This window comes from Drosophila santomea, chromosome 2L (assembly GCF_016746245.2).
Source record: "Drosophila santomea strain STO CAGO 1482 chromosome 2L, Prin_Dsan_1.1, whole genome shotgun sequence".
Taxonomy (NCBI): Eukaryota; Metazoa; Arthropoda; class Insecta; order Diptera; family Drosophilidae; genus Drosophila; species Drosophila santomea.
In genome coordinates this window covers 9096237-9107997 of record NC_053016.2, presented here as the reverse complement: position 1 = coordinate 9107997, position 11761 = coordinate 9096237, and the positions used below count along the sequence as shown (strand labels likewise).

The 11761-nt window shown below is 44.0% G+C and overlaps 3 protein-coding genes across 3 annotated transcripts; 1 reads left to right on the top strand and 2 right to left on the bottom strand.

The window, feature by feature from the left end:
• Positions 1–190: 190 nt before the first annotated feature.
• LOC120458335 (mediator of RNA polymerase II transcription subunit 20) lies at positions 191–1281 on the bottom strand. The gene has a single exon (XM_039645952.2). The coding sequence runs from the start codon at positions 1181–1183 to the stop codon at positions 425–427; it is 759 nt and encodes a 252-aa protein (XP_039501886.1). The 5' UTR covers positions 1184–1281; the 3' UTR covers positions 191–424.
• A 60-nt stretch (positions 1282–1341) lies between these two features.
• Positions 1342–2319, top strand: LOC120458336 (TBP-related factor). The gene is made up of 2 exons (XM_039645953.2): positions 1342–1568; positions 1640–2319. The coding sequence occupies exons 1-2, from the start codon at positions 1414–1416 to the stop codon at positions 2157–2159; spliced, it is 675 nt and encodes a 224-aa protein (XP_039501887.1). The 5' UTR covers positions 1342–1413; the 3' UTR covers positions 2160–2319.
• Positions 2320–2509: 190 nt separating this feature from the next.
• LOC120444726 (CD109 antigen) lies at positions 2510–11297 on the bottom strand. Its single transcript, XM_039624655.2, has 7 exons — positions 11128–11297; positions 8151–9000; positions 4314–8061; positions 4035–4228; positions 3801–3975; positions 3627–3732; positions 2510–3558 (listed from the first exon to the last, which is right to left on the bottom strand). Exons 2-7 carry the CDS (start codon positions 8996–8998, stop codon positions 3347–3349), a joined length of 5283 nt encoding a protein of 1760 aa, XP_039480589.1. The 5' UTR covers positions 8999–9000; positions 11128–11297; the 3' UTR covers positions 2510–3346.
• Between the last annotated feature and the right edge of the window lie 464 nt (positions 11298–11761).

Here is an 11761-nt window from a genome sequence, read left to right as displayed (position 1 = left end):
GGTTGACGGTTAAATGCCGTGAGACCAGGGATACCACACAGCTTTAATTACATATGAATGCCCTATTCCAATCAGCTGTAAATCAGATGTTTTCAAAACAAATACAAAATATATAAGATTTGAAAAAAATGTACACTGCATAAAATATAACTAGTTTGTTTATTTTTATAGCTCATATATTTTTATAGATTATACATATAACTACATATTTCCGATTCTGTTCCGTAAAAGCTAAAAATTAGGCAAGCCAATAAATCGAGCCAAATACTATTTACTACTTGTTGGCTTTAAATATTTAGAGTAAAAATGTTATGCTTGCGTTAAAGTAATTATTCTTGAATTATTAATTATTTTTAATTATCTTATCTTAATCAACTCGATCGGCTTCAGGTCCATCCGGTGGCTCCAACTTGACGTCTTCGGATCAGGGTCGATGTAAGCCCGCCACCGAATTAGACATGAGCACGCTCGGACCAACCTGTTGACCACCCGGTCCACTGCCCATGCCCCCCATAAGAGCCACATGCTTCCTGTAGTTGGTGAACTGCTCCAGATATTGCTTCACGGTGTCCATTGGCTCGAAGATGTCGTTATGTTTGGCGTGCAGCTGCTGTTGGCCCATTGCCGTCATTATTGTCTGCGGAGCGAAATATGTGGGAAAGTCCTTTCCCACTGCAATGCCCAGGAATCCCTGCAGCACCTCGCGTATCATCTCCCAGCAGTAGGCTAGAATCACGCACGATTTGTACTCGATCTCGATGAGGATGCCCTTGAAGTGCTCCATCATGGTGACGGATCCAAGTTTAATAACAAAATCACCGTACTCGAAACGAGCGCCACGGGACTCGATTTTGGTCTGCTTTTTGGAGGTGAAGGTGTTGGTCATCTTGAGCATGAGCAGATCGAAGATGTTATCGGCGACAATGGCCACCTGTTTGCCTGTGCCGTTGTCGATGATGGAGAACGTGGAGGCGGGATACTCGGAGTTGTGCAGAACGTGAACGGCGCGCCCAGGTGCTCCATTGTGCGGCTGCGGCGTCGAGATGAATGTTTCGCAGTCCACCAGAAATTGGCCGGCATGTGTGGCGCCCAGTGCGAGCAGACGCTTGCTCAGCTGATCGATTATGTGCGCACCCGATTTGCCTTCGGGCAAGGGATATGGTTGCAGTACAGTTACGCCCATACTTTCAACTATATGGCCAGTTTTAAGTTTAATAAATTTTGTTTACAAATTTTGCAAGCTAAAAGTGTCCAGTGTGACCAGGGCCAACTTTTAAGTCATCATATAAGTAACCGCTAACCGCTTGTCAAAAAAAAAAATACCAAATGCCAAACCGGCGTACAATTTTCTTCAGCAATAAAATAGGGCAGCACTGGCCACGTCGTGTGCGGATTTGTTTATAATTTTTGGCCATGCAGTTTCACTTTAAAGTCGCGGACGCTGAAAGGGAGAGGGATAATGTGGCGGCGTCCAGCAACGCGGTCGCCAATCCGCATGCCGCCCTGCAGCCACAGCAGCCTGTTGCCCTGGTGGAGCCCAAGGATGCACAGCATGAAATACGATTGCAGTTGGTTGACGACTTGCCAGGGGCACTTTGTGAAATAAATAGAAACCTATTGATGAAACCATAACTTGTAGGAATATAGTGGCCACCTTCTCGGTGAACTGTGAACTGGACCTTAAGGCAATCAACTCGCGTACCAGGAACTCGGAGTACTCGCCCAAACGCTTTCGGGGCGTCATCATGCGCATGCACTCGCCCAGGTGCACTGCCCTGATATTCCGAACGGGAAAGATCATCTGTACGGGCGCCCGTAACGAGATTGAGGCGGACATTGGATCCCGAAAGTTCGCCCGCATCCTGCAGAAGCTGGGATTTCCCGTCAAGTTCATGGAATATAAGCTGCAGAACATTGTGGCCACTGTGGACTTGCGTTTCCCTATCCGCCTGGAAAACCTGAATCAGGTGCACGGCCAGTTCAGTTCCTACGAGCCGGAGATGTTTCCAGGCCTCATATACCGCATGGTCAAGCCGCGCATCGTTCTTCTGATCTTCGTCAATGGGAAGGTTGTATTTACGGGCGCCAAGTCGCGCAAGGACATCATGGACTGCCTGGAGGCGATATCACCAATTTTACTAAGTTTTCGCAAGACGTAGTTGGCTTTACGCATCCAAATGTTTATATTTAGCTTAGTTTTATTCCGTACAATCAAAACATTTTATTATATTTTTACCTTTACTTTTTTGTAAAAATTATAAAAGTCAGCAAAATGTTTTTACTGTACACTTACTTTTCGGCCTTACTAAACAATTTATTTATAATTTGTAATGAAACTTTTATTGTTTTAAATAAATATGTATACTTTAAAATATGATACACTGAAGGCAAAGCAATGCAATATATGTATAAACATTTTGACGGGTGCGGGGTCTGGGGTGCAAAGCATTTATTCACAATCCACATTCAGAATTTGTCCAACATTCCCAGACAAGAAAACACAATTCGATACAAATTACTTTTATTTATTTTCAGGTTTCGTTTATGACAAAAGAAAACACAAGACACTTCATAGAGATTCGATTCTTATGGTACGGAAAGGAGCGACATTCTTAATTGTGTACAATAATTTCCTTGTTCCTCGCTTAGTTAGCTTCATGTACATGGCTATGTGAGATTTGTGTGGGGAATTTAAGAACTAATTGTGGTTTATATGGAGGGTATATACGTATAAAACTTACAAACTATGCAGATTCATTATTTGCATAAATTAATTGGACGGTTTCTCAACGTTTTTCTCTTCATTTCGTTTATAAATATTCAAGAGTTAGAGTTAGAGTTAATAAAAATAAGATAAATTTCCATTCGATATGCATGCAAACATTTGTCAAGATACATTTGCTAATGATTTCTAAAATCTATTAAAGGCATTTTGTGAAAGACACATTGATTGATTTTTCATTCCGCACTTGGAGCCCGCTCTATGATAAGGCATAGTATGGTTCGTTACGACTTAAAAGATACATTAGGTGGCTATATGTGGTCTGCTACGGGTGGCAGAAGATTCTTTGTTCAGCAATAAAATACAAATTAATATACATTCAACTGCTGTTTTGTACATTCGATTCTACAGCGGGTCAGTTTCGTGGAGTACAACTGAAAAAAACTAAAAATAAAACCAAAATGTTGACCAGCATTTTTGGACGGAATGCAATTTCGTTGGCAAACAAAAACCTACAACTCAAAACAAAAAACTAAAAAGTAAACACGCGATAAATGAACAAAAACACTTCGAATCTTAGCAAGGTGTTTCGAGGGTGACTTTGTGAATAGCATTCATTCCTTTCTATGTGAGCAGTTGCATCATGTTTAGGACCAGGTGCGTGCGACTCCGCAGTAGGTATATGAATACGCTGAAGAAGAGCAGGGACATGGACATGGAGGCGCGCCAGCCCATGTTGTAGATGGAGCAGTACGGACACTGAGAGCTACCGCACACCTCACAAATGTTCAGCAGATATGTAGGCAGGGCATCGAATATTGATTCGTTAAACCGTTCTGAAAGCAGAGGGAAATGAGATTTATTAAACAATTATTTAATTTAGTTGTTTATAGATTTTACTTACCCGGTGCATAGTAGTCGTAAACCCGCACTGGCAGATAACGAGACATATTGGCCACTGGATACCAACGCTCAATGGTGAAGTTTACACAGATATCCTCTTGGTCAAGCTGTTCAGAATTGACGAGATTTAACATTAATATTAATGTATAACAATAAAAATCCAATTATATCTTACATAATCGAAGTAAAAGACAATCTTGCGTTCTAGATATCGAGCCCTTCTCAAATTCCTGACACGATTGCTGAGCACATAAGTGTCGAGTTTTTGCTGCTGTATCCAATAGCCAGTCGGTATGGCCACATCCAAAACTGCCATACCTGAGCGCTCCGACTCGTTCTGGTTTATCCAACTAGAAATTTACAAACTTAACACAATGGTCTTACGCATTGAGTACCAATAGAAGCTCACTTTTGACAAGCCACATAGGAGATGTGCGACTGATTCCTGCCGTGGAAGATTGCCTTGGTTTGTAGTCCAAAGGCTGGCACTGGCGGCTTGGTCTGGAACTTCTCAATGTCCACATTGTACTGCACGTGCATCTGAAGGATGGCATATCCAGCACCCTTGGCCTGAACCTTGATGGTGCCCCAGGCGTCTGGAATCTGAGAAGTATAAGATATATTTTTAAATATATTAGTAAAATCTAAATCGATCAATCTAAAAGATTGTTTTTATAAAGCCTCTTACCTCGATACTCTGCAATTTGGCTAGATTCGTGTCATCTATGTAAAGGGTTTGTGTCTTGCCGCCCTGCGAAGAGGCCTCGATCTCCACGGTCAACGAGGAGACCTCGCGCAGCCTAGACCGCACTGTGTACTCCACAAGAGCCTTGAGTGCTGCACTGGTATCCTGGGTGGAGGCCCATCCGCCGTCGTTTAAGCGCTGCGAGTTTAGCCACCGCACAATGGGATCCACCAAGAACTCACGGCGTGCCACATAAACCAATAACGCGTACGCGGTTGTCTCTATATTCAGCGAATCATATTCGTAAGGCAGGCGGGGCAGCGAGAACCACTTTTGATTCTCCAGCTTGCGCGGAGGTTGCGGTATTTCCTGGTTACCCCAGTACATAAAATCGCCTATAATCCTGGCGTGACGTCGCAGAATGGCAAATACTTCCTCGGCAATCGGGGAGTTACAAAGCTGAAGGGCGTAGGCTGTAATGGCCACATCAAAAGGTTGCGCTTGGTGTCTCAGGAAGTCCATATTTCGCTCTATATACGCCAAGGCTCGCTGGGTCGATAAAGCAACTCGAGAGCCTAGAGTGCCAGAGATATCCTTAACGGTGGCCAAAGTTATGAGTACATGGGACGTTAGCGTAATGTTCTTATCAAAGTTGGTGCGATTCATCTTCCTATCCGGTAGCCACGTAACCTCGTAGAAGGATCCCTGTGGCGTCTGGTGTTGCAGTAACCATCGCATGTTCTTTTCAATAATGGTGGCATCGATCCAGATGAAGTTCTCCCATTCGTAGAAGCTGGCCTCTTGGAACACCCTTAGACAGTAGCTGGTCAACCATACGGACGAATCTGAGTTGTTCCAATCGGAACGGAACAGTGAGAAGCTGCCATCGGGCCGCATAAAGCTCAACTGCCGCTGATAGCCAATATTCATGTGGTAAAAGGCATTCTTCTCCAGCGTTTTGTTGCGCTGATTAATCAATCGCATGTACATAATCGTATAGAGATTGGCGGCAAAACTAAAAGCATTTTGCTCGCCCGACTCCATGGGCAGGTAAAGCAGGGAGCTGGCATTTACCGGCATGGTAGGGAAAATAGGACCCACCACATCACCGACTACGGATATTCTGGCCTTGTTTGAGCCGTACACAAAGTAACGATCCACCTGGTATGGAATTATTGGCGTTTGAGTTACATTAACATGCATGTATTCCAAGACGTAGGCGCGGTTTGAGAGATCCAGAAGCACGGATTGATGGCGATACTGTGGCAGACCATCCGACTCCACATGTAGTGTTCGTGTTATGGTGTCAGTTCCAAGCAAAGTAGCCACATGAAGGGTAACATCCACATTGCCCAGACGCTGAGGCACCACTGGCACGTAAACAACCGTGGTGCCTTGGGCCTCCAAGTAGATGAAGAATTGGTGTTCACCAAAGCTGGTTCTGGGGTTATACGATCGTACGATGCCATCCTCCTCCACGTGCACAAACTTGTAGTCCGGACTGCCGTGCAGCACGACAACGGCCTCGATTGGAGTTATCATATAGTTGAATACAGTGACACGAATGCCAACCTGTTCGCCTTGTCTGCAAGCCTCGGGCATTTCCACATTTATGAAGAAGGGTTGGACTCCAACGTACTCCAAGGCCTTGTTCATCATACCAAAGCCTTTAGATGGACTCACACTGAACGCACTCACCATCCAGTAGGCGGGACGATCAGGAACTTCCACATTAAAGATGTACCGACCATGCGGTCCAATGTTCACATCCTTCCAGAGCCACACATTCTCGTAATGCCGGAGCACGCGATTAAATCGGTACTTTCTGTAGTTCAACAGTTCTGTGTCATTTCTCACATGACAATTGATCTCGTCCGTTCCATCATCACAATCAAACAAACCATCACACTGCTTCTCGAGGCGATAGCAACGCCCACTTAAGCACTCTCCGAAACCCAATGTACGATTGCAGCTATCCTGTCTTCTGGGTACATAACCATCCGTAAATACGATCAAGCCACTGTACTCAAAAGTGCGATTTGCATCGACACCAAAGGACGAGGCGGGGAAGTACACCAGCTCATCGGGATTGCCTTCGTGAGAGTACCAAATGTGCTTATAGGTTCCGTTGGTCTGCTCGTCGAAGTTGGACATCTTAGTAATGATCTTGGCGTAAGTGAGTTCGTTACCGGCCTGCATTGTGTAGAAGGCACTATCGATGCCTGAAAGACCCACATACGAGCCAGGCTCTCCAAAGATGGCCACCTCCACTTTTTCTCCGGTTCTCGCTTTGCGATTGTTGATGTATACGGTGAAGTTATTCCGGGAGATGCCATTTACTGGGAACGTTAGGGAATCGGCCACAACCTGTCCCTGCTGGTTAATCTTCCACACTACAATAGTGGCCACGGGCGCCATTTCGGAACTCAGAACCACAGCAATGGTTTTGATACCCTCTGTGATGGTTTCTCGGTCGTTCACCAGGATAACACCCTTTGACATAATGAGATAGTTAAACTCTTCAAGGTAGAAGTTCGTACGGATGTGGAAGATTATATACTCCCCAACCACAGGTTTCTCTGTGCTGGTGCTGACCTTGATGTGCTGATTTCTGGGAGAATAGTGAGACACCAAAAGAAGCTCCGTTTGAATGCGTTCACCACGCGGATCCACAAAGTTCGCCTGCAAGCGCATGTTTTGTACGCCGTTTAAGAAATCTCTTGCTTGTGGGCGGTCATCCAGGTTCAGATCATTCCTGATGTCAATCTTCACCTCCCAAATGCCATCACTTTGCTGCGACATGGGCAATCGCTGGGCGGGCCAGTCTCTCCTGCCGCCATTGCGGCTTTCCACGAAACCAGAGACTTCCATTAAGCCCTGGCGCAATAGGTTTGGATTAATTGGTGAACCGTCATGGTACTCAACAGCCAGATAAGTGGTAAATGGCATGGCGGGCTTGAAAACCTGCGGAGAATCGCCAAGGAATACCACCCTTAGACTGGAATTGTACACTCTGGCCACGGAGTAGCCACTGATGATCTCATCGTAGAACTTCTCACCAACAGTAGCCGTGATCAACACTTCCGAGTTGGCCAGATTGGGCACCAGGAGCTCTAGCTCCCTCAATGGCCACTTGAAGTCAAAGGTTCCATTGAAATAGCGCAGGAAGGGCAGGGTTTTTCGATAAGTTCCACTCCACGCCTCGTAGCTGCTGTCCTGATACTCGGGTTTTTTAACCCAGAATGGCCACTCCTCGTCGAACTGATAGTGTCGCTCGACCACATATTGATTCCTGTACAGAATATCCTGTGAAAGATCTGTTCCATCTTGGGGCAGTTGTCCAGGCACATTATACTGCACTTGCGGATTCTGGTTGGGATTATTGTAGCGCCATCGTTCATTGTATCGGTTAGTTTGCTCCAAAGGTGACCGACCCAGACGATACTTCTCATTTAAGACTTGGTTGCTGTAGTATCCAATTGGCCGGATTGTAGCCTTGATTGTGAGATTACCTCTTACTGGTAGGCCACTGGTAAAGTTAGCCATCACCCTTCCGTAGATAAACGGATCCGTGGTGAAGAAGTAGGCAGGCATGGTAACATTCACTTCGAAGCGGGTCTGATAGTATTCCTCCACGGTGAAGTGACTCTCCTCTTGCTGTCCCTGAGCAATAACCCGGATGGTCCATTCGCCAAAAGTGGGCTGATCCGACAGTTTGTACTCGAGAGAAACGGAACCCAAGTTTGATTGCCTGAAATATAAAGATTAAGTTGGTTTTCATTTACATTTTAATAGACTTGATTTTCTAATTTATGTTAAGACATTAAAAGATCCACTTACCGCGACAACCAACGTTTAAGAATATGCCTGTTTGGATCCAGCATGTACACATCCACGGGATTGTCAAATCCTTTGAGTTCGGTGGTGATCGGAATGGTCCTGAATCGCACAGTTTCCCCTTGCATATAAAGGGGCTTATCGGTCTGTACAAATATCGTCATGGAACGTTGGGAGAAATCTAGTCTTGTTTCGTTCAGGAAGGCGAGGCCACCAAAAACATTCTGGTAGAAACCTTCCACTCGAAGCTTATAGCTTCCAGTCACACTGGTTGGTGGGATCCTCATGAGCAGCGTCTCCGGTATGCCCTCCTTAACATCCTTGGAGTCTCCGCTGATTTGAACACCATCGCAGGCGATGCTAGCATGAACGGTTATCGGGTACTGAGCTTGGAGAATGGACACGGACACCTGGTAGATTAGACCAGGTCTAACCATTCGAGAAGCCACAATAAAGTAGGTGGGCTCCCTTGAATGCAGCGATTCCAAGAAGGTGGCCTTGATGTTATAGGACGACTTTCCCCGAGTCAGACTCGGCTCTTCGTTGTCCTGATAGCCTCCTCCAAGTCGTTTATTATATTCATCTTGCCCTGCAACATCGTTGTAGCTTCCCGAATCGGTCCTGTACGGCGGGCGATCGTTGGGATTCGTTTGGCCAAAGTTTGGGTTGTTGTTGCCATATTGATTCGTCTGTGGGTTGTTTCCCCACTGCTGGTTGGGCAGTAACGGCTGCTGGGGATTCTGCTGGTTCTGGTTGGGGTTGTAATAGTTGTCGCTTTGTCCGACCGCCGGTTGCAGTGCATCCAAGACGGCGGCTACCACGAGCAGGGCGCGCAGCAAGTGCCACATCATTGCTGAGGAGAAGTCAGAAGTGAATGAATTAGAATCGCTGAGTATAACTGCATCTCCCGAATACTATAAATAGAGGGTGATCGGCCTGTTCTTTAATGCCTGTCGAATAGGGTGTATCAATGCTTTCCAAAACAAAACTTCGAGTTCTTGATAAAAACAGTAATCTTTGTATAAATTCCTTATTCTAAATTCTACATTTTTAAAGAACCTCCTTCCAACATCTGGATATAAACATAGCATATAGTTAAGTATTAGGGATTTTTTAAAATTTCGGCATACATATATATATTTCCAAACACCCTAATCCCTAAGTCATGGACCGCATCTCATGTTTGAGGATTGTTGTTGGTTGGTTGATTTCCGCGTGCTGCGAACAAGTCGTTAATGAGGGCGCCGACATCGGTATTAATAGACTATAGACACGATCTGGCAGGAGCAATGAACGTATCTTCAGGGAGATCTTTTTAAGGGGCCAGTGGCACTATGGAAACTATGTCAAACATTAAGTAAAATGTCATTCAAGTGGGCGCGCAATTAGACAGCGGAGATGAATGCCGCGCAGGGATTTGGGGTATTCAAATCTTCTGCTCAATGTGTTTTTAATGCCTTCGTTATTTATGGTTGAACTAGAAAAGATAACGAAATCATAGTACACAAATAATAAAATGTTTACTATTACTTAAGTATAGCACAGTAAACTTTTAATGGCTTCTACTTACAATTCAAAAATTTGATATTAAATAAAACTGTCTTCAGTATTAAAGTTTTCCATTTTCCTTCTTAAATATTATTCCGTTTCATGTTTTTGGCGAATTGCCGGTGGTGGAATTTGTCCGACATAAAAAAATGCGCATATTTAAGTATTCCGGCTTATCAGCACACAATCAGCCGGCACACAGGGAAAATTCATCATTCAAGCAGGGACCTCGAAATACATCATTCAAGCAAGGACCTCGAAATCCTCCCTACTCTCAGGTATTAACTCCTTTTGCTAGGTAAAAAGTCAACGCCTAATGGCAACCATACAAAAAGGGTCCACGCCAGAAGAACAATGAGGCACCGACTTCGAGACAAGTGAGGTGAAATAAAACTGAAGGATGGAGGGAGTGTGTGTCTGTCTGCATTTGAAATGCATTCGCTGGCGAGGCAATGAAGGTAAAGGTAGCACACTGGAACTGAGCGAAACACGCAAATGAAACGGCCGGCTACCTGACCATAGATATACATAGGTGTCTATATGGGCCTGGGCGAGATACTCTGTGCACTGAAGCAGCAGAAGTTACTGGCCTATAGGGGTCTCTACTCTCGGCGGTGAAAACAAATACCGAACTCGTAATAATTTCCACAGCGCGACTTGTAATCCACCCTTTGCGCACAGCTACACAGAGAGAATACTGTTTGGGAAATGTAGCATTACATGAGAATTACATTTGTGCACCTTTTAAAATCACATTAAACTCCGTCAAATGAAAATATTTTATAACTATGATATATATTTTTTTTATAAAATATTTGTATAGAAGAAATATAATTTTATATTAGGTAAAAGAGAACAAATATTTTATAAATGAATTTACTTTTGTTCTAGCGTGGTATTTTATTATACCTTTTCAATCGATTTTTTTTTTAGTGTAAGAGGGCGCACCACCACAAGCGTAACACACAAGTAAAGTGGGCATTAATTAGCCGAGAAGACCCATTCAAAATGAGTTGAGAGGGCAAAAGTGCAATTGAAACAGCAGGCAGGACATTTTGGGCGGCCAAAGGAGCAACTGTTGGCGAAATTCGAGAGCTTGAAGGCAGAAAAACTAAAAAAGACGCCGCAATCCAATTGGCCAGCAGGTGGCTAAAACGCCAGCTTCACATTTCCTTTTAGTGCCAAAAAGCTCCTAGCGAAGAACTTCCTTCACAATTACTAGTTCCATTTAATGAATTCCATTTAAACGAGCACAACGTGAAAAGTTGTAACCAATATTTGAGGCAATTCTTCTGTTTTCGGTCAACGCCCATGTGCCAACAACAACAGCAACAACACAATAACACTGGCTTAGGCATTTTGGAGACGGCCAAACACACGATTTGGGCGGGTCGCCAAAGTGGAAGAGCTAGCAAAACCCATTTCTACTCACCTCGGTACTGAAATCAATCTGATCTGGCTGCTCAGCAGGCCACGCACATTTCATTAATTAACAGAAAGGTAAATAAAACTAACTCGGGAACTCAAAGATTCGAAAAAATGAAACAACACAAAACCAACAGTGATCCACACCCGCTTTGATGACTGATGCAGTGTGACCGTTCACAGAGAGTGGCGCAATACCAGATTCCAGGTGTGGCCAGGCCGGTAGGAATTTAACGGTCGCACTGCAAATTGAATTGTCCACGATGGAAATATTGTTTATAGCCTAACGTTCTTCGTGCCTTTAAAAGTATATTAGAAATGAAAAGGACGACAAAAGTTGTATGCTTTTAACGTTTCCAATTATTGAGTTTAATATCTCGAATTTCTAAGGACTTTAAAACATCTGATATATATATCCTAAGCTTTACTTAATTTAAAGATGTATCAGTATAAATACGTATTTGGTATATAACGGATATACCATATGTAAGATAAATTTGGGGAATGTACCAAATATTGTATAGGGTACACCCAATTAAAAGAATAGGATTGTGTAAAAAACATATTTTTTTTATTACGCGAATTTATTTCTTGCCCTGGGAGTGGGACAGAGATGGCAAAACTTCACATTAACAGCACCA

Excerpts from the sequence above, each read along its gene's own strand:
- LOC120458335 (XM_039645952.2), bottom strand. The coding sequence starts at position 1,183 with ATGGGCGTAACTGTACTGCAACCATATCCCTTGCCCGAAGGCAAATCG.
- LOC120458336 (XM_039645953.2), top strand. The coding sequence starts at position 1,414 with ATGCAGTTTCACTTTAAAGTCGCGGACGCTGAAAGGGAGAGGGATAAT. Across the intron at positions 1,569-1,639 it reads CAGCATGAAATACGATTGCA|GAATATAGTGGCCACCTTCT; the intron begins GTTGGTTGACGA and ends CATAACTTGTAG.
- LOC120444726 (XM_039624655.2), bottom strand. The coding sequence starts at position 8,998 with ATGATGTGGCACTTGCTGCGCGCCCTGCTCGTGGTAGCCGCCGTCTTG. Across the intron at positions 8,062-8,150 it reads CTTAAACGTTGGTTGTCGCG|GCAATCAAACTTGGGTTCCG; the intron begins GTAAGTGGATCT and ends TTTATATTTCAG. Across the intron at positions 3,733-3,800 it reads TTGTCTTTTACTTCGATTAT|CTTGACCAAGAGGATATCTG; the intron begins GTAAGATATAAT and ends AATTCTGAACAG.